This window comes from Corvus moneduloides, chromosome 18 (genome assembly GCF_009650955.1).
Source record: "Corvus moneduloides isolate bCorMon1 chromosome 18, bCorMon1.pri, whole genome shotgun sequence".
In the NCBI taxonomy this organism is placed as follows: domain Eukaryota; kingdom Metazoa; phylum Chordata; class Aves; order Passeriformes; family Corvidae; genus Corvus; species Corvus moneduloides.
The window spans coordinates 10046285-10072420 of record NC_045493.1 but is presented as its reverse complement, the minus strand read 5'-3'; the positions used below and the strand labels follow the sequence as shown (position 1 = coordinate 10072420).

General features: G+C 50.0%; 1 protein-coding gene across 2 annotated transcripts in view; it reads left to right on the top strand.

Moving 5' to 3' along the window:
- Positions 1–8461: 8461 nt before the first annotated feature.
- The window catches only part of GRK3 (G protein-coupled receptor kinase 3), a 60336-nt gene continuing 42661 nt past the window's right edge, over positions 8462–26136 (top strand). For both annotated transcript variants that reach the window (XM_032127675.1, XM_032127674.1), the window contains exons 1-2: positions 8462–8668; positions 22187–22263. In XM_032127675.1, the coding sequence (XP_031983566.1) occupies positions 8556–8668; positions 22187–22263 (190 nt within the window). In that variant the 5' untranslated portion in view covers positions 8462–8555. The remainder of the gene's footprint in view (positions 8669–22186; positions 22264–26136) is intronic.

Below are 26136 nucleotides of genomic sequence, written 5' to 3'. Positions count from 1 at the left end.
GCGTAATGAAGTCGTGCATCATGAGGAGGGACCAGCTCGCTTAGCAACCTTCCCGCGAGTGACGTCTGGTGTTCCTCTGCAGGACGGGATTGCTCCTTCGGCAGCCGCAGAACGAAACGCTGCTCGAAGCTGCCGGAGAGGCGCTTTGAAGTGCGAGCAGCCCCCACCACCAACACCCAGTTCCCGAGGCGGGCTTGTGCCCCTGTGCTGCGCGGGGTTTTTGGGTGCTGAGAGCCTCTGAGTTGCCCCTCGCCCGCGGAGCCCTCGGCTCTTTTAGGGGTGGAAGAAGCTGAGGTAGGGTGGGGGGACAGAGCCCTTTAGTTGAGGGGCTGAAAGGGAGAGCTGCCATCACAAGTCCCACACTGAGAGCTTCCCCCTGGCTGGACGCGCAGGGGTGCACTGGGTGCCCTGGTGTGCTGGTTGCACTGGGCATACTGGGTGTTCTGGTGTGATGGATGTACTGGGGGCTCTGGTTTGCTGGGGGCTCTGGGCACAGGCTGGCAGCAGGACGAGGGCAGGGAGGGAGAGGACGGCTGTCTCACACGGCGGGAATGTCTGTCCTGGCTCTCTCCAGGTTTCCGGATGATGAGCAATTACGGGAGAGATTTGCAGCAGATAAAGTCAGAAGGCAAAGTCCATTATCTGCCCAGATGAGCTCCAAAGGCAGAGGCTCCTTCCACTCGTTCTGTTCCCGTGTGGAACGGGAAGTGGGGCGCTTTAACCCTCATCCCTCTGGACACCGCCTGCTCTCTAAGGGACAGTGGCTCTGCCCCCGTGGGGACAGTGGCCACTGTAGGGATGAAGGCACCAGGACCGCAGCAGGTCCATTCCCACAGTAATGGCATTTTGGTGCCCGAATTTGCCCTAATTCCCTTAGAGAATGCATGGCACTGAGGCCTGCTACACCCTCCCGTTGGAGGTGCCTCTTCCCAGCCACAGGGTCAAGCTGAGCTGCAGATGCTAAGGCCATGGGAATGCATTTTAGCAGAAAGATGCTTTTGAGGTCACTCAGGGTTTATTCGCTGTGCTCTCTGACGTGTAAATCTCTCTGAGAATAGTCCCTGTTCCCCCGGGGAAGGCTGTCCTGGCGGGGCTGCAGCCATCCGTGTGGATGTGGCCACTGACCCACTCCGGAGAGCCCCTGTGGCCACTCCCCCGGGCAGCGGCCTCACTGGAACCACGTTCCCTCAGCTGTGAAATGAAGGCAATTTATTGGTCTGCTTTACAAGGGCACCGAGAGGGAAGATTAATTGTTTGGCATATGGGGCTGCAGATAGGATGGGGCATGATCCTGCAAATCCTTCTGTTTTGCCATTTGCCAGGCACTGCGGGAGCGCAGCTCTGCAAGGATCGTGGGCTCCTTCACCCCCGCCTCGCTCCAGACCAGGTGGCCACGGATTTGGGTGCTGGCACAAGGGCATATCCAGCAGCCTGGGGACAGCACAGCTGGTGGCTCTGGTGACCTCAGGCCTGACATGCAAAGGGCAGCTCAGTCCCCAGCACCTGCGTGCGGGGTGATGACACAGCCAGAGGCACCGGCTGCCACACAGACCTTCGGTGTCGGGATTAAACTTGACACTTAGAGGCCAAAAATCTGCTTAAGGGAAAGCTGACATAAATCTCAGCGCTGCCAGGACGTGGAGCGGGGTCAGAGCCCTCCCTGCGCTCTGGCTAATCCCAGGCCGGTGCCCCCGTGGGTGTTACCCACAGCTGGGACAGCGGGATGCTCCACACATCCCACAGCCCACAAGAGAAAAATCCTGGTGTGGGATGATGTCAGGGGCCTGCAGCAGACGTCCCTGCCATGCCAGCCCATCTACAGCTCCTGGCCCTTCCCCACAGCCGGGGTGTCCCCAGTGGCTTTCCCTCCTCAGTCCCTGGGGATGTAGGACTGGAGCCCCACCACACAGTCCTCCTCCGAGTGCAGTGAATTCCCAAACATCCCTTTGCCCTGTCAACAGCACCAGTCTCTTGGCATCCATGCAAAGCTGTGCCCCTCCTTTGCTGGCCCATCAGCTTGCTGGAGTGCTCCTTCCACTCGTTCTGTGCCAGTCCTGGGGATTTTTGCTGCAGCATCAGGAATGTTGAGGGAGAAGCGGCACCCTTGCCCATGCTCTCGGGCACAGCACAGCTCCTCTGGGACCTGGGTGCTACTGATACCGAAGTGAGTTGTCACTGTCATCTCCCACCGAGCTGCAGAAGGCAGTAATGAAGGCTGCTGAGCACGCACTTCTTCCTAAATTACCTCATTTATTCAGGGAATCAGATGCCGCAGTCTTTCATGGCTTCTTGCGAGGCTCGGATCTTGTGGGATGCAAGGCTATTAATAGGACCCAATCTTTCCCCTTCTTCTTCTCCAGGCTAAAGGCAGAAGAATTCAAACAAGGGCCCCTTTGATGTGACAGAAGTACAAATAAACCCCGTGCCATTTCGCTCCCGAGCAGGCAGCGCATTCCCATGTTTCTGGTGGGTTTGCCTGTGTGAGGGCTGGACCAGCAGCTCCTGGGTGCTCTGGGGCCGGGCAGCCAAGCTGCATGAGCAGCCTGTGGTGCTCCTTTCAGCTGACACTGCCCCTGTCTGCGGTGACATCAGGCACCGAGGGCCAGCACCGAGCCCAGACAGGTGAGATGGGATCCGGGTGAACGATCAGCCAGGGCAGAAAATGCCAATTTGAGTGTAAACAGACTTGGAGCACAAAGAGCCAGCGAAGAGAAATAACTAGAAAGCATTTCCCACACACCCAGACTTGTTTCCAAGGAGCAGAGACAGCTTCTCTGGCGCTCCGGGGGGATTTCAGCCCCGCACCCTCCGGCTGCCGACCCCCTCCTACTGCGCCTGGCCCGGCATCGCTGCGGCTGGAGCGAGCTCTGAGCCCTCCCAGCACCTCCAGCACTGACCCTGTCCTGATTCACCCCTGTGATGGGCAGCAGAACCTCCCAGGAGAGGAAGGCTCTCATTTCCAGCACTACACAATTTAACTTCCATAGATGCCACGACAGAATCTGAATTACCTTCTGCCATTTCAATATCTGCACAGTTGTTGGTTTTTCTCCTTCTGTCCCTCAGAATTTATAGCTAAATTAGGCAATTATTGATTTTTTTATTTTCCCTTTATGAAGTTACATTCAAGCCAGCCTGTGGAACAGCAAATGCTCAATGGGTCCCTCTTGACATCTGTTTGGCTGATCAATCTGTGCAGGGAAAATGCTCCTTCAGTGTCTGATCCCACCACAATGCTGAACCGGGAACACTTTGACTCTGTGGGGCTTTGAGACATTTGCTGTTCCAGTTCTCACTGGGTTTATTTGCTTTAATCTGTGACAACACACTCTATTGTTTTTAAATCAGGGACTTCTTGAAGATGGGTCAGTTCTGAGCTGGGCATGGGATGGCACAGGCTGGGGGACACGGGGAAGGTGCTCTGTGACCCAGGAGGGGGGGGTCTGTGAGGGTCACTGCCCCACTGCCCTTGGTTCTCAGGCCCCTCTAACCCCCATGGGCTGTAATGAGCCCCTCCAGCAAGGACTGAGTGAGATGCCACATCTAGGTCACGACTGAGCTGTAAGGACAGCCACAAGTGGAGATTTATGTGTGAAAATGGCTCAAACATCCCTGCCCCTCCTGCAGAGGAGCCCAGGTGGCTGCAGTGGGGATGCACCAGGGGATGCTGCTTAAGGAACAGAACCAGGGCTGGGTGCTAATGCAGAGCCCTGGCTCTGCCCTCCTGCAGTGGGTGTTTCATCTGTCCAGCGTCACCCCTGTGCCTCCACTGGTCACCTGGGATAGTTTTGGCGTGGCAGTTCTGGCTCTGTGACCCAGCTTGTCCTGATGCTGCTCCTGTGTTTTTAAAGCTTGCCCTGGCCAGGTGAGGGGGTGATGCTTCTTTATTTATCTGTGTGCATGGTGGGAGGGAGGGAGGGAAGCTGTGCCATCAGTGATGTCCCCGTGTGAGCTGCCAGGGGGTCACAACGAGGGCTCCAGGCTGCAGCTGGCAAGGCACAGCCTGGGGTGGGAGGCAGCACCAGGACATTGCTATGTGCCGTGTCAGGGGAAGAAAATGTGCAGAGGAAAATGTCAGTAAGATATTTTTATTCCATGGTGAGAGGGATGGTGTGATGCAATTGCGAACGGGAGGCCCCGGACTTCTCGTGCCTGTGTTTTCTCATGCAAGACTTTATAGATGTTGCATGACTTTCAACTCTGCTCTTATCTCTGCCCCCAGAGGACATAATTATTGCTAGTCTGACTATGCCAGTACAAATGTTTGATGGTGAATAATATTTTTGAGAATTGAATTGCCACTTGTTTCCTAATTAAAACCCAACCTCCTCATCATGTCAGCTATTTGCAAAAAGGAACATGCTGATGCTAAGCTATGTTGAGGTTTTACCTGTCTGAGGTGGCTGAAGTGCCTTTGTTGAGAGTATTCAGGAGCAAGCTGGAGGAATCCGTGGAGATGTGGAGGAGCCACCCTGCTTCTCCAGGAGGCCAGAGCTGTGGAGCTCCCCCCACCCTGGGATTTGGGGTGCCAAATGCAAGGGCACTGCGAGGGCAGAGGCTGCCTTCTGTAAAGCTTCTCCTTCTGGAACAGACAGTGAATAAAAGCAGCAGCAGCCACGGCCATTAATTACTCTATTTGTTTTCCGCATTGCCTCTCACCACTTATTAGTGCAGCATTAAGGAGATGGGATGCAACTCCAGCCTGGGTGCGTGCGGATGCTGCAGAGGAATGAATGCCCGTGGGATTGGCATGGATGTGCCTCCCACTGGAGGGGAGAGGGGCCAAAGCCACCCCGGGGCCTGGCAAAGTGCAGAATTTGACAGGCAGAGGGGATGGAGTGAGGCTGTTTCCTTGGGATGCCGGGCTAAAGCCGCAGGAGCGGTGAGGCTGCGGGATGAGCGCTGGCATTGCCCTGCTTTTCCCAGGAATGGTTTGTATTTCTTCCTGCCCCACTGGCCTCCAGGCACTGCAGCACTGCTGCCTGGTGAATCCTCACACAACCTCATTAAGCAGGAGCTGCTTCCCCTCCAGGTAACCCTGTGCTCGGGAGCTGATTTGGCACACTGAGGGGAGCGTGGGGAAGGGGGTTCTGCCCTCTCCCCTTCAGTCAGGCACCCCACAAGTACTGCCAGTACTGCAGCAAAACAAGCCACAGAGAGTCAGATTCCTATGGGGATCCATCACCAATAAATTATCCTCTACCAGTGCTGCCAGGGAGGAGAGAATTTGCCCTCTCCGTAGACAGCAGCATCCCACGGAGAGAACTGAGCTAAACACTCCTTAATTCTCTTAATCTCAACCTATGTGCACTTCTGTCAGTATATTAGAAATATTAGTAAAAATCGTATTAAAAATAATATTTAAAGATCTTTCATGTGAACATTCCCCTTGAGAGATGTTGCTGGCATCAGCATAGAGCAAAGATCTTATCTGATATGGGATTTGGCACAGCTTGGAGGGCAGCAGGATGGATGTGGTTCTGTCCTGGGTAACGTGTTGCAGAGTTATCTTGATGGGATGGTGTCAGAGTGGGACGCACTAATAAATCTACAACAGCCTCGTAGCTCCCTGTAATATCATCTGTCATCCTGTGAAGCAGAGCAGGGCAAAATAAAACATTTAAATCTCACACAGATGGTAGGAGGAACTCGCTCCTCGGAAGGAAGGAGCAGCAGAGGGGAGGTTGGTTTCCTGGCTCCGCAGTGGATGCAGAGCCTGCAGCCCTGCCAGGCCTCGAGACACGCTTAAATTGATTGAGCAGCATCCATCACCATCCGCAGAAATGTCAGGAGATACTTAAATGCATTCAGAGTGTATCGTGTTCTGACCTCTGCTAACCCTGGCATCGATTAACTCTGGGTTTCCTTTACCTGGGGGAATCCCCAGAGCACTGTTTATAAACACAAACACCAAACCCAACACACGAGGCACAAAACAACGCAAGAACAACACAAACACTCAGCCTGGAATACAACACGGGCTAAGGAAAGCTGCAGGCCTTGCACTTGGGGAATTGAACTTCCCTGAAAAGAAGGCTGGCACTGCCTGTTCTGTTCGCTTCGGGGAAAAAACCCAGGTTTTATTCCACTCTGTTATTAAAAAATACCTGTCCCAGTGACCTTTAAAATATCTGAATACACCACTGAAAAATGTTTTACACACTGCTAGAGGTGAGCATGAAGAGCCTGACGTGGGCTGCCTCTTCCCAGCCAGGGGTGGCTGTGGGGACGTGCCACCACCTCCGACTGCACTGCAGTCACACCTGGGAAATCAGCAGTGCAGAGAACACCTTTGCTTACCTCCCACCACCACCACCCTGGTGCCAGCTGCTGCTGCCACACCAGCACCAGTGGAAACTCAAAAGCAGAAAGAAAGGAACAAGTACCTTAACTTGGCCCTCACCAGACCTCACTTCCTAGAAACTGCCACCAGGAATGTCTTTGATGTCTACACAACAATAATATCCAGCTAATGATGATGAAAACGTGGCACAGGAATAAATAGGAGAGCATTAGGAATCCTATGGGGCATTTTGGTGGCCGCTTTTGCTGTCACCATCACTGTAAAGCCATTCAAATATCTCAGCAAACACAGGGGCCTCCTCATCCGGGCAATGGTTTCTGTTTGCTCGGGGTGTTTAGCAACACCCTCAGGTCAGTGCCGAGATCCTCCCCGTGAGCTGCTGCTTCTGCAGTCACATTTCAGGAAATGAAATGTGAAATACCAGTGAGAGATGGGCAGAGGGGCTGCAGAAGCCACAACGGGGCAGTCCCCTGGGAAGAGCCAGCAAAAGGCACGTGTCCAGTCACATCACCAGGCTGAGGATGTGGTGAGAGGAATTTCTTTCCCCATCACACCCCTGCGAATGGAGAGCCCACGTGGAGGCTCTGGAATAAGCTTTGGGTGGGAGCCCCAGGTCTGGACTGAGCCTGAGGAGCCTCAGGAACCACAGCCAGCCCCAGCAGTCTTGCCAGTCCAGAGGTTTTTGGGAGATAAAAATATCCCTTTTCATAGCTTGGATCAGTGAAACCTTTAAACGGGGCTGGTGGGAGACTTTACCCTTGAACCTCCAGGAGGGATGTGCCCCACTTCTTCGTCTGCTCCCTTCCACTCTTGCTTGGACAACCTGAGCTTCAGCTTTGCTCTGTGGCCACTGGTGGAGGGGAAACCTTCCCCAATGGATCTGCTGCGGTGGAAAGTGTTGGCTTAAATTAACATTTTCAACAAAAAGCAGGTTCTCAGACGGTTCATAATGAGGCACACGGTGAAATCCTCCCAGCTGTATACTCTACCTCGCTTTAATCAGATCATTAACTTTCATAAAGATGTAGGCAGGAGGAGTGGCGGCACTTGAAAAGAGCTCAAAACACGCTGAGTTTCAAACTTCAGACTTGTCATTGACTTAGCCTTTCATTGAGCCAATTATTTATGACATATTTGACGAAATTCAGAAAAGAAAGCACTTGAAATCTGCATATCTGCTTGGCTGCAGTGGAGCTACTACTACTTGAAGGAGGAACACGAGCACGGAGCTCTGCTCCGAGCCCAAGGACACCTGGGTGCCCTGTTTCGCATCGTTATTTGCCAGCAAGCGGTTCAACGAGCGGAGTGTCACACACATGCGTTTATTTGTATCCTGTTTTTGTTATGCACGCGTTTTAATAAATGATGAGGAAATTAATTCTGAATTTATGTGTCCGACTGGGTGCTGAGGCTTGCAGGCAGCTCAGTGCTGCGTGGCTGGCGTTGGCTCTGGTGTTTCCCCCTTAGTGGAACCATGGAATCCCACAGTGGTTTGGGTTGAAAGAACCTTAAATCCCATCCCAGCCCTTGCCACGGGCAGGGACACCTTTCACTAGCCCAGCTTGCTCCAAGCCCCGTCCAACCCGGCCTTGGACAGTTCCAGGGATGAGGCAGCCACAGCTTCTCTGGGCACCCTGTGCCAGGACCTCCCCACCCTCACAGGGCAGAATGGACCCCCGGCCGTGTCCGGGCCAGCGAACCCCGCAGGTGCCGTCCCCGCTCGGTGCCCTCGGGGCGCTCCCCCTCACGGCGCTCCCGGCGGGCGCTCCCCGCTCCGGCCGCCGCCGATCCATGTCCGGATTTTCGGCGGCGCCGCGGGGCAGCCCGGTCCGCCCGCCCATGGCCGCCGCGCGCGCTCCGAGCTGCGGGTCCGGGGCCGCGGGGGCCGCGCAGGCTGCGAGCGGCGGGGGCGGACCGGCCGCCGCCATGGGCCCGGCGGGGGCGGGCGGGCGCTGAGGGGGCGCGGCGGGGGCTCCCTCCTTCCTTCCCTCCCTCCCTCCCTCTGCCGTCTGTCCGACCGTCCGACCGACCGTCCGACCGACCGACCGTCCGTCCGTCCCTCCCTCCTGCCGCCCGCCCGCCCGGGGCGCAGGGCGGGAGGCGGGGAGCGGCCCCCGCGCTCCGCACACGCGCACCGGGTGCCGCTCGGCCGCACCGGCGGAGCCGCCGCCGCCGCCCGCCGCCAACCCCCGCCCCGGGGGCGGCTGCCCCGGCGGAGCCTCCATCTGCAGCCCGGCGGCGGAGCGGGAACATGGCGGACCTGGAGGCGGTGCTGGCCGATGTCAGCTACCTGATGGCGATGGAGAAGAGCAAGAGCACCCCGGCGGCCAGGGCCAGCAAGAAGATCACCCTGCCCGAGCCCAGGTACCGCCCGCCCCGCCGCGGCCCCGGCCGGCCCCCGGCGCCCTCCCCGGGCCGGACATAACGGTCCGGCCGTGCCCCGGCTCCCGCGGCCTCCGCCGGCACCGGGTCCGGCCGTGGCGAGCACAGAGCCGGGCTGGGTGTGCTGGATGTGCTGGATGTGTTGAATGCGTGCGTTCATTTGGCACAACTTGCGCGGAGTCCCTCGGCGGGTGAAGGGGGGACGCCGATCCCCCCAGGGACGAACCCCCGCAGCTCGGGGGTTTATGGATCCCCAGCCCGGTGGTGCTCCGGCCGGCGGGTGAGGAATTCCGTCCAGAGCAGTCGGTAGCACCGAGCCGAGCCGCGCTCTGGCCGTGTTGCTCTGCAGAGCGGTTTTTTGGTGATGCTTCATGGGGTTTGACAGGGGATGCGGGAGGAGGACGGGGTCGGAGCTCGCCCTTAGCAGGCAGCTCACGGAGCGGAGGTGCTGGTGCAGGTCTGGGCTCCGTCGCCCCGACCTTCCCCGGTCCCACCGCGGGAGCAGACGGGTGCCTTAGCATAGCCGAGGTTGTTTGCTTGGGGCTTGGTGCTAAAAGCAGATTTTCTTCTGCAAAACCAGCTTTTTCCTGTGGTTATGTGTGTGTTATAACATCACCTGAGCATTGCTTGTTTATTGCTGAAATTAAAGCGAAGCTTTTCCTTTCTTTCATGGCTCTATGTGTGTGTGTGTATGTATATATTAAAAATGAAGATTCAGCCAGCAAACAAAATACTGCAACAGGAAAAATCTAAACCAAATTTTACTGCAGAATGTGTAGGCAGTTTGGAAGCCTGCTGGTGGCCTAGCCTAGCTGTCTGCTGTGAGCCAGAGATCGCTGGAGCCCTCTTCCCACTTCTTCACTCGTTTTCCTGCCTTTCTGCTGGAATGCTGGGTAGCACAGGGAGGCTGCAGAGCAGGGGAAGGTGAAGGGTGCCCTGCCCATGTTTATCCCCCTTGCAGGGGCAGTGAGACCTCAGGTGATGAAGTTTGGCTGTTGTGTTTGAGGTCTGGTTGAGGATGGTGTTATTGGACAGACAAAGGTGCCTGCTTTTCTCCTGGTATGTGTTTACACTTTCAAAAACAGTACGGTATCCATGAAATTTCCCCTGCCCTGCTAGCCCGAGGTACAGCTTTGCTGGGGGTGCTGGTGGCTTCATGTGTCTCAGTGCTGTGATGTCAGTGCTGTCCTCGGAGATGTGCAGCGGTGCTGCTCCCTGTTCCCAGCAGGGACGTGACCCCTGTGGGCAGGTGAAAGGTGGGACGTGGAGGGTTGCAGGGCACGAGGAGTCCTCCCAACGCCATGAGAAATATCAGCACAGTTGGTGCTTGTGGAGAGGCTCGAAGCTGCTGCCTGCACCGACATCCCTCGTGGCCAGCGCGGCAGAAGCCTCCTCGTAGCAAGCACAGCACGAGGCCTCAGGAGCCTGCTGTGCTTTGCTCTCCTGCTCCAGGATTTACGTGGTGTCAATGTTTGGTGGTTTCCCTGAGCTGGGAGAGATGATTCACCTGTGCTTGGCTCCTTAGGTGGGAAAGGCAGCCAGGTGTCAGGGGGAGTTTTACAGAGCAGGAGGGAAGGTGAAGGGATCGGTGGCCAAAGTGCCTCGCTCCTTGGGCTGCCTGTGGAAGAACCTGTTGGCATGAGATCTTAGAGGAGAAGGTTGGTTTGCCACCCTCCCTGAGCTGTTGTGCTCTGCAGGAGGTGAGAAGCCTTCAGTGAGGAGAGGTTTGGGGCTGTACGTGGTGCTGTGGGACAAGGACACGCCAGGCCCTTAGCACAGGAGCGGAAGGAAGCACGGACATAACAGAACGGGGACTTACCTCAGCCCGGGACCACAAACGGCTCTAGGGTGCTCGAAATGACTGAACCTCTCAGCTTCTAACTGAAACCAGGGATTTCCTCATACAGTAGGAAATTGTGACCGTTATTCTGGTGTCAGATATCTTTGTGCTGGCTTCTGGATGGTTTTTTTGATCCCTCTCATTAGAGCAGACGTGGTGTGCTGGGTATACTGAAATATTCTGTATCGCTGGCAAAGTGATTCATTTAAAATGACATAAATCGGCTGGTTAAAGGCAGGTTGATATAGTAACAGTAAAAAAATACAACACACGGAGTCCTCTCTTGTTTGAAATCAAACAATTTTTCCAGATATTCATTATTTCTGTGCGGGTGTGAGCAGCTCCTTGGAGGAGCACAAGCTCGGCTCTGTAACGCTGGGTGTGCAGCCATCTCCGCCGTCAGTCCTGGCTGTCACTGGGACAGACAGCGGGAAGGTCACTGGAATATCACATCCATGCTTGAGAATAAATATCCCTGCCTTACTGCAGCACTCTGCTCACAGGAACGTGTTGGTTTATCTCTGGCGGGCAACCACAGCCCAGGGACGGGTCCTGTGCACTGGCGTTACCTCCTCCAGAAATACTACAAAGGTTTTACAAAGGTTTTGTTCCTTGTCCCTTTGCTGGAGCCCAATGCACCTGTCGGCACCCTTTTATCTTTCCCAGATAAGGCTGAGGCTAAATGAAGCAAATGAGTTTACTGTAATGCAAATTTGAGGGGGCTTCCTGTTTACAGGGAAATAGCTGTAGTGCCGGCAGAATGAATTCCAAGGCTGCAGGCCAAGGCTTAGCAGCAAATAAACTATGAGGGTGAAGAGTTTATTGGCCGTAGGGCTGATTATTGCTGAGTTTACGTGAATTATCCTCAGACTGGTTTTGTCCTGAAATCGTTGAATATCACAGTTTGGGGAGGAAAACACTAATGAGCCGGCAGTGCCTAAGGAAGAGGATTAGTGTGTTTTTGTTTTTTTTTTTAAGCACCAAAACAAAACAACCCTTCTTCCATCCTCTGTCATCTGCTTTTCCTTCCCTTCTGCATTTCCTCCTTTCGTTCCTAAGAGCCTTGCCAAGAGCTGTGAGAGCTGTGGTATCTTTCTGTCGTACATTGTTTCCTAAAAGCCTGTTTTTCAGGGAGATTCGCATGGGTGGGCAGAAAGGCTGTCAGAGGCAGAATATCCTGCTGAAATCAGGCCTGGAATGGGAAGGAAGTCAGCCCTGTGGAAATATGAGCAAATACAAAACCTAAATCTTATTCTGCAGCATTGCTTTCAAATATCTTAACTTTTGGTGGGAAAGGAGTGAATTAACTGCACTCTGATTTTTTTTGGCTATTCAGCAGGCTGCTGAGGTTTTTTACTTTTCCATGTAAATTTTACATTTCCCTTATTTTGGTCAAAGGGAGTGGAAGGGTGCTATAGAACAGCTGTTTTTGTTCTGGTTTGAGGAAAGGATTTGCGTAATGTGAAGCTGAGAAAAATGGTCCAAGAAATCAGGTAACAAATGGGAGAGCGTTCAGGGCTCGCAGAAGCCTCTTGTGCGTGCCCCTGGAAAGTTGACATTAAGCCTTTCTTACTATAAACATCACGTAAGCTTTGGGTGCTTTTGGTATACAAATACCACGGGCATGGTAACAAAACACAGCATTCATCTGTCCAGGCTTCTCCCCCTGAGGTTGTAGATGTTTCTCATCTCTCCTTTTCTAACCTGCTTCCAGTAATTACCTCTGTTGCAAGTTAATTCTGCTTTTGCTCTCAAGTCTTTTTCTTTGGTCTGCTGTGTTTCTCTGAGTCTTGCTCTGCTGGGGGAAAGGGGAGCATCTGCAACTGCAAAGTTGCAGTCACTTTTTTCTTAAAAATCATGCTTTTATCATGACATTTTTCCTCAGTTACCACCCCATCTTCACTTGTACAGGTGAAGACTGGCCCCTGGTACCCAGCTGCTTCTTGTAGGGTGGTTAATGTGCCCTTAAACCTTGATTGAGGGTTGTTGAAAACACAGAGGTTGATTTGCCTTCCCAATTCTATTCTGAGCTGTTCGTGATTTCTTTTCCTCCTCTGTTGGTGCTGAATATTGTTGAAATCCAAGTGACATCTCCTGCTCAGGGTTAAGCATCATTGCTCTGTTCTCTCTTGCTTCTGATTTTGTAATTCTGTTCTCTTGGCCTTATCTTGCTCTTTCTGTGGATTTCAGTTCTTTCTTTGAGGTGGCCTTCAGGGAGTTCTTGCACCTCGTGAAACTTCTGTAAACCTCTTTAAGTTGCAGGCTCACACTCCCCTGTCTCTGCTGTCAGTCTGGGTGACTTTGGTGGTGTTTTCTCTGGCATTGTTTAACGCCTCCGTGTTGTGTTTATTCATTTACGGTGCTGTCTCTGGGAAAATTTTCCTGACAATTGCTTGTGTAATTTTCATCTTTGTTGCTGTTCCGCCCATGTCAGCCCTCTGTGTCTCTCTAGGTGCTTCTTTGTTGCTGCAAGAAAACTGTTCAGTTTTGGGCACATTCCTGGGCCTAATAGCCCTTTCCATGAAAAAATTCTTCCTGACATCCAAAATCTGAAGCTTAAATGAGTAAACTACAGCTTATATTGCTATCTAGCACTGCTGGTGTGAAAAAGGCACATGTGAGGGTTCATTGGGAACTGCTTGAGGAAGAGGAAAGACTTGCTTTTTTTTCTGAACTAACAGTACTAGAAAGGCTGAACACTTGTGCTTTTTGGTGGACTAGCTCAGGGTGAGACAGAGTAGTGAAATTTTGGTTGGAAATTCAGCTTCCCTGCTTTGCTGTCAGCAGAAGTGTGTGGTTGTGAAGGCAGTAAGAAATGGCTCCCTCAAAATAATTGTGTGCATACAGAATGCCGGGGCTGCTGACAACGTGTACTTGCTTTTCATCTCAAGATAGCTTTGTACTACAGCACTTTCTTGGGAAGAATGCATGCCATGGGATGGATATGGCCTGTCAGTGTAGGAGGCTGTATGGGAGGGCTCCTGCTTGCTGTGGGTGCTGCTCTTGGCTCTGTTTGGGTGCTCTCTCTCGGGAATTCAGTTGTTACTGTACCTGCAGTGTCCCATACCCTGATAACAGACAGGAGAGCATGGAAGGATGAAAGTCCTGTTGCAGAGCTGTAAGAGACAAGGAATGAGAGTCAGGATGAAGGACAGCTTGTTGTTACCCACGTTGTACAGATCAGGAGCCAGTTAGAAAATACCTGATGTACCTTTGTTCACATGTAGCACCTTGGGCAGGTGCAGGAGTTGAAGCTGAATTTTCTGAGCTTCAGTGGAGGTCCTCGACTGTCTCAGCTCCTGAGCATCTGGTGCTTGGAGCAGCTCTGGGCACAGGAAGGAGAGATCTGGCCTTCGGAGAGATGCTCCAATTACTTCTCCCTGGGGATGCTGTAGGATTGCAGTGTATGTTTTGCAGCGTAGACCTTCCCTCGGGTGTCATTACCTTAATTAAGAAAAAAGGTAAATAAGGGTGATGTGGGGGGAGATAAGTGTGCAGCCTTCTGTTCCTGTGCTAAAAACAGAGGGATGATTCTAGATGTGTTTTTGGGGAAAGCTTCCGAAATGTGATGATGTGTTATAGGTGTGAAGCACCTGTGTGAGCTGATGCAGGTGGGCTGCAGGTGCTGTGGGACCTGCCAGATGTTTTTTCAGTAAAATGAATGAACTTTATAGCTTTTGCTCCTTTTATAGCTGATGGCTTTTCAGTGCCCAGACCTTCCTGTGTGAAACGGTTTCATCCAACACTGGAACTGTAACATCAGGACTCAAGGGTGTGCAGCCATTGGTTTCTGTTCTGGTGAAATCATGTGGAATGGCCTGGTTTAATCTTCTTATCAATAATAGCCCTATTTTCTTTGGTAATTAATAAAATTAGTAAAAAGCCTATCAGGAGCCGTCAGGTCCAGGTGCATAAACCAAATAACGTAATTTAATTGAACTAAATTGGTGCAAAAGCAGCAGTCTCTAGTTTAGAAAAGACAGCTGTTCTCCACAGGAGCTTCACCCCATACTTATCCAAAAAAATCATTCCAACACTGTCTGAACACCTATATAAATATGCCTTGCAGAAACAAATAACAACTTTTGAAAGCGTTTGAAGGAATGTAGAGCCCCTCAGCCCCCTTCCAGTGTGCCAGGAATTCATCCTGTCAGCATGTGTCATGTCCTATTGAGGAGGGAGCCGGGGAAAGGGTGGATTTCTCGGGATCTGGTGGAGCTGTGAAGATCAAAGCCATCATTAGGGATCGAGTCTGAAATGTGTGACAGCAGACGGGCACCAGCTGCACTCCTAGCTCCTGTAGCTCCACTGGGATCTCGGCACAGGAGCTGGGAATTGCTGGGTGCTCGGGGGAGTTCTACTTCTGCTCAAGGTGCACACGAGGAAAGAGCTCCCGGCAGTTCCTGTATCCTCCTGGGAAATTAAAAAGCTCCAGGGAACCCAATGAAACACTCAGTGCTTCAGACCTTGGAGCAAGACACCCCCTGTCCCGAGGGGCCGAGTGCAGAATGGGGCTCTGCGTGACAGCTCTGGGGATGTGGCTTGACTGCTGTTATTTGTTGTGTTTCTGCCTCAATTTCAGCAGGGAAAACGAGCTCTGTGAAACTGAGCTTTAAGTGGAGAAGAGGGGTGGTGGGTGCAGAGAGTGGGGTGGGTCCAGAGGGTGATGGCGAATGGAGTTAGATCCTGTTAGCGCCCAGAGGAAGTGGCCTCAAGTTGCATCAGGGGAGGTTTAGGTGGATTTTACAGAAAATTAGGTGATACTACAGAAAATTCCTTTGTGGAAAGGGCTGTCCAGCCCTGGCACAGGCTGCCCAGGGCAGTGGTGGAGTCCCCATCCCTGCAGGGATTTAAAAGCGTTGTGGATGTGGCACTTAAGGGCATGGGTCAGTGGTGGCCTTGGCACTGCTGCGGGAGCAGTTGGACTTGGTGGTCTCTGAGGGCTTTTCCCACCTAAACAATCCCGTAACTCAATTAAAAGAGGACAAATCGTGTGTGGATGTTTTACTCTTGATGTCTCAAGTAGGGATGGCTGGGACAGCCATGGGAATGGGACATAGCTGTGGGAGTGACATTCCTTTTTGAGCCTTCTCATCATTTGCTGTTGTTTTCCAGTCTCCAATCTGGCTTCTCCATTTCTTCTCCATCCTCTTCTGTTCATTTGCATTGTTTGAAGCAATTCTGTGTTGTGCATTAGTCCTCTAAATTTTTTATTAAGGGTTTTGGTGGTTTTTGTTTTTTTCACCCGAGATTTTTCTAATTGTTCAAAAATACAGGAACATTCCTGTAGTTTTAACTTGTTGTTTAAAAGAGCTTTGAAAGATCTGATTCTTAGGCCAAATATTTCATCCCAGTTTTCGCTTTTGATCAATCTTGCATTGCTAAACCTTTTAAATGCGCTTGTACAAAGAGAAAAAAACAACCCACTTTTGGCTGTGGTGGCTCTGGGCCATTCTGCCAGTGCTTTGAATTGTACTTGTTGACCCTGTCATGCTTTCAGTTCAGAGGCCTTTAGGGCAGGATCTTTGGTCCAATTTTAGCAACTTTATGATGGATTTGGAGAGTGGAAAGAAACATTTCAAATCTCTGTAAAATTGCATCCTGAGCTTATAAATGAATAAATAAATCAGAGGCGTTTGTCAGTGTTGGCAGTAGTTCTTGGTCTCTCAGTCAAGGTTTGTACTTGCTACTTGCAAAGAAAGTTCTAAACATTTGAGATTGAGAAAGATTAGAAAAAATTGGCACGTCTTCAGTAATTTTGTGTTTGTTTAAAAAAAAAGTAATTTATGATTGGCGCATGCCTTAATTGCAGTCAGAGCGAGGAGATGTGATTTTGCTCTGATTTCCCTTTCTTGCAAGTTCTCAGCAGCAGCAATCTGGTGGAAGGGCAAGTCCTTGACACTGCAATTTGGTGTAATTATTCCTGAAAAATTCATGTACTTAGAAGCTTTTATATTAGTTTCAGATTTCAGCGCTGATAATGCCAGTGATCCTCAAGGATTTTGGGGCTGGTGTTTTGTGAAGTTGGAGCTACACAGCTCCTGCTTCTGGCTCCCTCCTTGTAAACTTTCTCCATTAAAATCATTTGCATAAGTGAAGCTGCTGATGCAGGGACAGGAGGGGGGTGTGGGCAGGTGCTGCTGAGCTCTAATCCCTTCCATCCCACAGGGCTTTGAGGTGAAATATGTTGCTAATCACCCACGACAGTTCTAAGAGCATTAGTTCACCGCAGTGAGCTTGGCGGTGGCTTGCTGCGAACTTCAGGGGGTGTGAGGGCACAAAATGGGGCAGAAATGGGTGAAACTTGGGCCAGAAAGTGGCAGAGTCCCGTGGAGGTGGGGTGTGCGTGTGGTGTGATGTGTTCATGGAAAGAAATCAAAGTTTGGGGTCGCTCATTGCTTTGTCAGCACCGAGCATGTGCACTAATTAATAACTGACTCACAGAAGGATTTGCACTGGGAAAGACCTCCAAGACTGAGTGTGATTCTGTGAGTTTACAAGTCATAGATTAAAATATCAGTTTAGATGGTGTAATGATCTTTTCTGGCTTTCTGTGCTGGGAATTTGCCCCACGAACTGCTGGAACCACAGTGACAATGTGTGAAATGGCTTTTACAGCCTTGAGAGCCGAGTCATTTGGAGAAGCACTGACTTCTGCTGAACTTCGAGCTGGGTGCAGTCCGAGAGCAAGCAGAATGAAATGGGTTCAGTGGTTTGTGAGTGTTCAGTGTTTATTACCCCTGGCACAGGAATAAATGAAGGTGGCTGTGGTGTGGAGATGGGATGTTGGGAGTGCAGGGAGTGGACAGGCACTGCCAAACCTTGGCAGTCAAAGCACTGGCCACGGAGTTGATGAATATCTGGCATTTTCTTCAAATAATTATTAATTTGGACGTGGCAGGAGCCATGAGGAGCTTAGGGTGCTGTTGGATGCAGAGGGATGGTACCTGCTCTGACGACAAAGAGGAGGGAAAAAATAAATCCAGCTTTATTTTACAGACTGGGGATCTGAGCAGATAAAGTTTATGACCTGCTCGTGACGATACAAGAAGTGTTGGTAGAGTTAAATCCTGAACTAAGCTCTTCCCAGTCTCTGTGAAGCTGCTGTTTCATTCTTACTTTGTTTTTCTGTTCTCCTGTTTTTGTTTCAGCCTATTGGAGAATATATTAATGACTGGAACTGCTCGTTCTTAATGCAGGTGTGGTTCTTTAATGTTGGCCATTTTTTCCAAGCTGTGGTGTGCATATGTGCACCTCTACACCAGATAACATCCCACAAGTCTGAACTCTTATTGATTTACAAGAAAAAATCATCTGCCCTGATGATAAATAATTCAAAGCCCCTTTAAGATCCAGTAGTAAGAAGGCCAGTAGTAAGGAGCTTCTTGACCTAGTTCCAATAGTAGGAGTATTGTATATATGGGTACACCCCGTTGCCTCGTTCTGTGCCCTTTCCTTTTCTGAGGTGTGAGTTGCTTTCAGCAGAACTTCAGGGACAAAATCCGTGTGAAATGACTAGCAGAACTTTTATAGAATCATGGAATAGTTTGGTTGGAAAGGACCTTAAAGGCCATCCAGTTCCACCCCCTGCCATGGGCAGGGACACCTTCCACCAGCCCAGGTTGCTCCAAGCCCCGTCCAGCCTGGCTTTGGACATTTCCAGGGATGGGGCAGCCACAGCTTCTCTGGGCATCCTGTGCCAGGGCCTCACCACCCTCACAGGGAAGAAATATTTCCTAATATCTAATTTAAACCTTCTCTTTGCCAGTTTGAAATCATTCCCCCTTGTCCTGTTGCTACATGCTCTTGGAAAAAGTCCCTCTCCATCTCTCTTGGAAGTATCAGAAGGAGTGCTGTTTGTTTTCCTCTCCTCTGTAAATCCTGGTTTGGGCATATTCCCGCATCCATTGTGGTTGTGCTCCGGCTGCCCTATGGATGGTTCCTCAGTTCCAGTGGCCATCCTTGGGCTCTGCTGGCAGAGACACTCGGACACCTAGCAGAAGTTTCATTTCTCCTGCTTGGCATGCTTCTCCTTGGAGAGTCCCAGGCTGTCACTGCTCTGTTCCGGGGGAACAGCAGGAGTGGCTGTTGTTGTCCAGTGCAGCAGCCAAAGACGAGTCCTGGCTTTGGCTGAGCTCCTCTCCAAGGCTCCTTCTGGTTTGCTGCTCCTGCTGGAACTCGTCTGGGAGGGAGGATCGTGGATGCTCTTGCCGTACATGGCCTTTTCTGTGTTAGAAAGGACATAATGTGTTTTCTTCTTAGCTTTTCAGACATGTTTTCAAGTAGATATTTTCCGCCTGTGCCGACCTTGGCACTGCGGCTGCTGCCTGTGCCCTGCCAGGCTGCTCATAGACAGCAAGAGCTGTTTAATTCCAGAATGGAGTTTAACCTTGAAGGCTGCTTTTCAGCAGGTTTCTTTGATCAAGGCTGGAGTAACTAGAGCTCCAAGATGCAGCTTGAAGCTCCTTTCAAGAGACTCTTCAGCTCATGCTTGAAATAAATCCCTTTCCTGGGCAGGTGGAAGAGCTGACCAGGTTAGAGTGACCTGTGCTGCTCACAGAGTTTATGGTTTGATGAGGATGCAGATAAGTCATCTTTTGCCTGCTTGAGCCAGGCAGTGTGCTCCAACCTGCTCTGCAGGCCTGGGGTGTTTGTTCAGCTCCTTCTTTGAGGGCAGCTTCACCCAGGGGCTCTCAAAGGTGCAGGAGCACCCAGCTGCCCACACTCTGGCACTGCTGGGCATCTCCCTGGGGCCAGTGGCAAAGGGCTTCCCCGTGCTCCCAGTTAAACCAGCAATTTCAGAATCCCAGAAGCACTGAGGTTGAAAAAGCCCTCCAGGATCATCGATGCCAATGTGTGCCTGATCCCCACCTGTCACCCAGCCCAGAGCACTGAGTGCCATGTCCAGGCATTGTTTGGACACCTGCAGGGATGGGGACTCCAAACCTCCCTGGGCAGCCCTTCCCATGCCTGACCACCCTTTCAGTGAAGGTGAAGATGCCCGGAAAGGCATGCCCAGAGTCCAAGCTGCATTTCTCACCAAATTTTAGGCCTGACTTTTGACTTCCCCTAAACATACTTGTCTTGGGTATTTCAGTTGATTTGTGGTATGTGGACAGTAAGCAGAGTGTGAACTTTTTGTTGTTTGGTGTTTTCTTCCTCTTTGAATGAAAAAAATACGTGAACAGAAGGTTTTGCTGCAGTCCAGTTGGATGTACTTTTGTTTCTGAAGTCCCCCTAGGTTTTGTTTTTAGCCAACTTTTGTTTCTGCTCCTTGTGAGTGCTGCTATTAAGGTGGATCATGCTGTGAACTGAGATGAACTCGTGCAGAAATGGCCACTTCTTGCATTAGCACGTGGTTTGTGCTGATGGCATCTCTGGCCAGGGAAAGCTTTTCAGAAATGGCTGCGTTTCTGTGAAATGCAGCTTTTAATCCCAGATTGTTTACGTGTAGGGCAACTGATGAGTCAATGGACTAAAGCAGAGAGGGAACCTTTCTTCCTGTTTGGGGAATGTGCTGACCTCCGTTGTAGAATTTTCCATCCTTCTGAAGGATACATGGACTCTGCGTCAGTTCTTTGAACTCCAAAAGATTTCTACCTGTAGCTCCCATGTGAGAATTAGGAGGTGATTATTCTGGATAGTGATAATCCACTCCATGTAATTTATTCCTATTTATTCATATGGATAAGTAGCAATGATTTCAAAGGGGTGCGAGTGTTGAGGAGCTAGAAAGTAGCGCAGACTCCTGTAGCCTGTGATCATTTTACAGATTTGTTCAGATTCTGTGGCTGCAAAAGACATTTTGTTCCTTTGGCGTTATCCATCAGACCAGAAGTACGGCATGTCGGGAGAGGAGGAGGCGCTGGACAGGTTTGCTCCTTACACAATCACTGTTTTCCTGGGTGCTTCAGTCACACGTTAAATTTTCATTCTCTTCTCCCATTGTCTAGACTGAAGATCTGTTGATGTAATTTCTTGTAGTGCACTCGTTGGAGCAGAGGAAAGCTTTCTTGATGTCATTATTATGAAAAAGGCTTATTCTGTTGCTGCTGGTCTGGTGGTCAGTGGGAACGGGACGGTGCCGGGGGGCGATGGCAGCACCGAGGAGGGGGAGCTGCGGGCTCTGGGAACTCGTGCCAGGCTTGTTCATCTCCAGTGGGTCCTCCGTAGGCACAAAAGGATGAGGGGAACGTCTGGCTGGCAAAAGATCTAGGTTGGATTTTAGGAAGAAATTGTTCCCTGGGAGGGTGGTGAGGCCCTGGCACAGGGTGCCCAGAGAAGCTGTGGCTGCCCCTGGATCCCTGGAAGTGTCCAAGGCCAGGTTGGATGGGGCTTGGAGCAACCTGGGATAGTGGAAGGTGTCCCTGCCCGTGGCAGGGGGTAGAGCAAGGTGTTCTTTAAGATTCCTTCCAATCCAAACCATTCTGTGATTCCACGATCTCTTATTTACTGCTTCCTCTTCATTTAAAATCAGTATTTTGTTTAGATTGTTAAAATACACAGAGAGCAGACCCAGTTCTTAATGAACAAATAAACAGCAAGTTCGTCACTGAATAATTTATGATCTCAAACCTGATTAACAGTGTTTAGCCCTCCCAGTTCTTGTCTGACTTGATGTGGTGGTTGGCCTCCAGAGCTCTCGCTTTGGATCACACTGTTCAGAGATCCGTGTTCCATGTGGGACTTGGAGATACACAGAAAACTATTAATAGGATATTTCCCTACATGGGGGTTTAGGGCCTTCCAGCAAAGTCCTTGGCTTTATTATAGACTTTTCTGTGGTCAGGTCATTCAGACTTCGTGCTTCAGGTCCTCCTCTGAGGAGGAGTGTGGATACTTTCCTCCCTCCATGGAGGAGATGTTTGTCAGTATTTGGGAAATTTCTCAGAACTCCTGATGATGGGGTCCCTGTGAGCACATCTTGTCGACATCCCTGAGGTCAGCAAGGATTAGCTGCTCAGTTTTGCTGCTGCAGAAATATGAGTGATGTTTAATGGCCTTGTTTAGAGCATGAGTACTTTGTTCAAGGTTATTTTTACAATAATAAATAGTATAATTATAATAAAAAGTAGTATAATTATAGTAATAAATAGTACGTCTGGAAATTACCGATTTTAAAATTGGAAATTATCGATTTTAAAATTGGAAACAGAGAAAGTCTGGTGGAATTTTGACTCGATACTGTGACAGTAGAGTTGCTTTACCAAGGCCCAGCACTGCTGGCTTGCATTGATTTTAAGATTGATGTACTTGTATTGTTGCTCATATGAAATTTTTATAGGCATTATATTACAATGAATATTGAGGTTACTTGACAAATAAAGGAAATCTTTGTTAATGTGGTTTAAGTGAGTGTCTGTGACATTATAAATTAGGCAAAGTAGATGTTAAGTGCACTGCAGCCAAGCGGGGCCTAATGGAGCTGCTGTTGGCTCGTTGTGTGGCTGATCTGGGGCAGCTCGGGGTGACTTGTGCAGTTATTTCACAGTGCAAGCTAAACCTGAGGCAGGAATAAAGAACCCAAGTGGTGACCAGGGTATCCAGGGATCAGCTCACCCAAGGCCAGGCCAGGGCTCCACCTGACTTTTCTTCAAAGGTTTAAAAAAAGCAACTTCAAGTAACTCCTCTTTTTTTTTTTCCCCCTTTTTTTCTTTCAGTATCCGCAGTGTTATGCAGAAATACCTCGAGGAAAGGGGTGAATTAACCTTTGACAAGATCTTTCATCAGAAAATTGGTAAGTCATGTCTCAATAAAATGTTACTCAGGTGGAGATTTTCAAGATGAGTTTGGTTTTTACATTTCTCTGTGATGCCTGCTGAGAAATCAGTGCTGCAGATTGTCTGAAGAACACTGGAGAGTGGACAGGACTTAGTGAAACAGAGGTCTTCAAGAAGATGAAATGTTCTGAAAGGGAAGAAGACGAAGCAAGGCAGTCTGTCAACTTCAGGTTCTGGAAAACTACAGGGAAAATAATTAAATTATTTGGAAACATCGAGGAGAAAATTATATTACTTGGTATGGGCTTGTCAACAATGTAATGTGTCACATCAGTTAAACTTTTTTTTCTTTGCAGAGGTAATGAGCCTGTTGATAAGGGAGTAGGAGAAAAGATCCCAGATGCGTTGTCTTGACTCTCTGACATGGTGTTCTTGCTCACAGCACGGGGCAATGTAGCCTGGGTGAAATTGCAGTGTGCAGGGGGTGAAACTGCTGGGCAAATGGACTTGTGAAGCAGTTAATCAGTATTCCACGGAAAGGTGGATCCAGGGAGTTTGCATGGCAACATCAGTGTTGGGATGAAGAGCCCTCTGTGTTCTGCTGTGACACACTGAGGACAAGGGCACGGTGACAAACACTCCATAAACCAGGGCAGGGGGAAATCCAGCAGTGTTCTTCCTCTGCACCTGTGCCAGAGCAATCTCACAGGCACAGCGTGGGGACCCTTGGGGCAGGGACTTGGCTGTGACAGCCAGCCCTGGGCTGTGTTGGCTCAGCTGGATCACACGACTAAATATAAAATCAGTGTTGTAGCCAGTGAGGCATGTGAAATAATCCTCTTCTGGCAGCATGTTGTGTCCATCCTGGCAGTGGATTAAAAAAAAATATACATGGACCTGCTGGGAAGAGTCCAGGAAAGAGCAGTGGGAATGAGCAGACCTTGCTGAGCAGTCTGTTAAATCTGACCTACAGGGAAGTATTGAAATAGGGTGTGATGTGTGCAGTGGAAGGGAGAAGTGAGGTTGAACATGATTCAAAACCAGAAAAGCTGTTGCAGAAATGAGGTTAGTCCATTTTCCAGTGCTTTAATGTGTCAATGAAAAAAAAAAAAAATCTGGATATGAATAAAATTTAAAATTGTAGTGGTACTGTGGGTAATAAAGCAGGGAGTGGATGTCATGAGGAGCTCGTGAGATCTTTGTCCAGCAGATTTGAGGAGTGGGTTGCCTGGGATAGCACAGCTGCTCCTGTCTTGGAACATGAGGAACGGGCTGGGAAGTCTTGAGGAGGTCAGTGGTTTTATTCCTGTCTGAAATGAGACTGTAGTGAACAAAGTCCCTGGTTTCCCAGGAAAAGTGGTGCAATGAGGGCATCTTTGGGCTGGTTGAGCATTCACTGGCCTCCCTTCAGGCTGGAGCAGAAATGCCCCAAAACCTTCCTGCTTGCCTGGCAGCGTGCAGCTCACTGGAGTGGGAGTTTTAGGTATTGCCACATTAAAACAATCAGTGTTCTTGTGTCTCAGAGTGTCATTAATGGGTCTCAGAGCTGTTGGAAGTCTCGGGGAGCTTTCCAGCAGGGTTCAGCAATTGGAGTGTGGTCTGTACTTGTGCTTAAAACTATGAATTTTTATTGTGGCCAAAACTTCTGCCGTGTAAATGCACAGATACCTTGTTTGCTTGTACTGACACCTCAGTGTGTGCTTCAGCTCCAGCGCCTGTGCTGAATCATTAATATTTTGCTGTAGCCTGGCAGTTGCGAAATAAGCGGAATTTTAAGCAACCAAACATAGCCTGACTTCAGCTGAGTCTCTTTGGGGGCAGTGAAATGAAGAAGTTATTTTTTTCTTTTTCCCCTCTATAAAAAAAGAAGTCAAACAGACCATCTTCTGTGTAATGGATACTTCTATTTATGTAATTGAATACTTCTCATTACCAGTTACAGTGAGGACTGTAGCAGTTATTTTGATAAGTTACAGCAATTATAGTTAGGTAACTGGAACCTTGGAAGGATTAGATCTTTCTTTTTTTTCCCCTCATGTTGGTAGTAGCCATTAAACCTGGAATTTTAGAGCCCAGAGTTCCATTAACATACGAGTTTCTATGCACAGAGGAGAGGTTTCCTCCTCTTCTCCCCGGGTACAGTCAGAGCAGTACTTGGCCTGGATTACCTGGAAATGAGAAGCAGTTCTGTGAATGCTGTGCAAGAGTTTCGGTTAATTCTGAAGCTGAAACAGGATTTCGAATGGAATTTAAAAAAAAAGATTAAAGCTAAACACGACTGTTCTTCACAGCAGACTTTGCATTGCGCTGGAAAATACAGTATTTCCTTACTGTGGTTGTTCATTTAAATTTGATTGCGTTTTCTAGCCTGTTCTTTGCCATTCAATTAGCTCTGTTTCCAGACATTAGCATAATTGCTTGTGGTAAAGTACCTGCAATTTTAGGCAAGCGTTATGCAAAGGGCTGTGAGAAGAAGTATGGGGAGGTAATTAAAAGCCTAATCACTTTTTTGTTCTGCTTGTTGTCTCTTTGTCCGGGGGGCATGTGGTGAGACCACAGGTGAGGCAGGTCCTGGGTGTGCTCATGTGGGGGGACCCACGGGAGGCTCCTCCTTCTCCAAGGAGTCTCCATGAGCCTGGATCTCCTGAGTAATTCTGCTGGATCATCCCTTGCTGCCGGCTCTCCTGGGCTGTTATTTCCTCAGCTGAGGAGCCATCCAGCACTCCCTGCTTTATCCTTACACAATGACTATAAAACTGCACCGAGCTCCCCAGTTTTTCCTTGGCAACTGCTCTAGATGAGAACTGGTTTGTTGTTTTTTTTTTTTTTTTTTTTTCCCCAGACCTAAATTCTTCCTCACAGCTCCAGGTCACTGGTTTTTTTTTCTGTTTTTCAGTATCCTGTCAAATGCAAACCCAGGCTTTGATCAGCTGTCTGATCCAAGGGCTCTGATGTCAGTGTGGAGTCGTTCCTGTGGATGTTTCCCTATGAATGTGTCTAATTATGGTGCTAGTCTCATCATCTGCAAGTGTTTATTCTTGGTGAGCCCTAAAATCGTTTTAGGGTCAGTGCTTTCCTGGTCCCACTGCTAAAGGTTGGCCCAAATTCCCTTCCTGCCAGGTGTGCAACTGCAGGGAGCCACAGGGACAGCTCTGGCTTGGAAACCAAAACCTTTGGGATCAGGATAAGAGCAGGAAGCTCATCAGGGATGAAAATGGCCTGGAAGCGCCCATCAGATTTGCATAAACAAGCGTCTGTCCCCTATTTGCATCTCTTCCCTCAGGAAGGCAAATAAGCTGCTCTCATCCCTTGGTGCTGGCGCTGCTGTTTGCCCCCTGCGTGATGCTCCAGAAAGATCTTGAGCTCTCTAAGAATGTCCTGGTGAGTCAGAGGACATGGAGCTCATAGAAGCACCCAGAAGAGTGCTCTGGCAGCGCTGGCAGCCCAGCCCAGCCGGCTGTTCCTTCAGAGGCTGCTTCCTCCACAGCAGAAGCCTCTTGGGGAAGTACAGCCTGTCTCGAAGCCGAGTGCGTAACCACCTTAGCTGGTTTTCTTATACCACATCCTGTTTGCTACAACACCAGATTATGAGTTTCTTTAGAAATAGAGACGTTTTGAGAGGTTTTGGAAGTGCTCAAGGCCAGGTTGGGCAGGGCTAGGAGCAGCCTGGGCTAGTAGAAGCTGTCTGTGCCCATGGCAGGGGGTGGGAATGAGATGGTCTATAAGGTCCCTTCAAACCAAGCCATTCTATGGTTCTGGTATCCCAATATCCATAATTTACATGTGGAATCCACTCTGCTTCACAACTGCATTAAAATTGCACGTGGAGTCCTTGTCATGTACCCCTTGCCCTGTGGGGTGGGGACACTTGGGGAGCCCCTGCCCTCAGA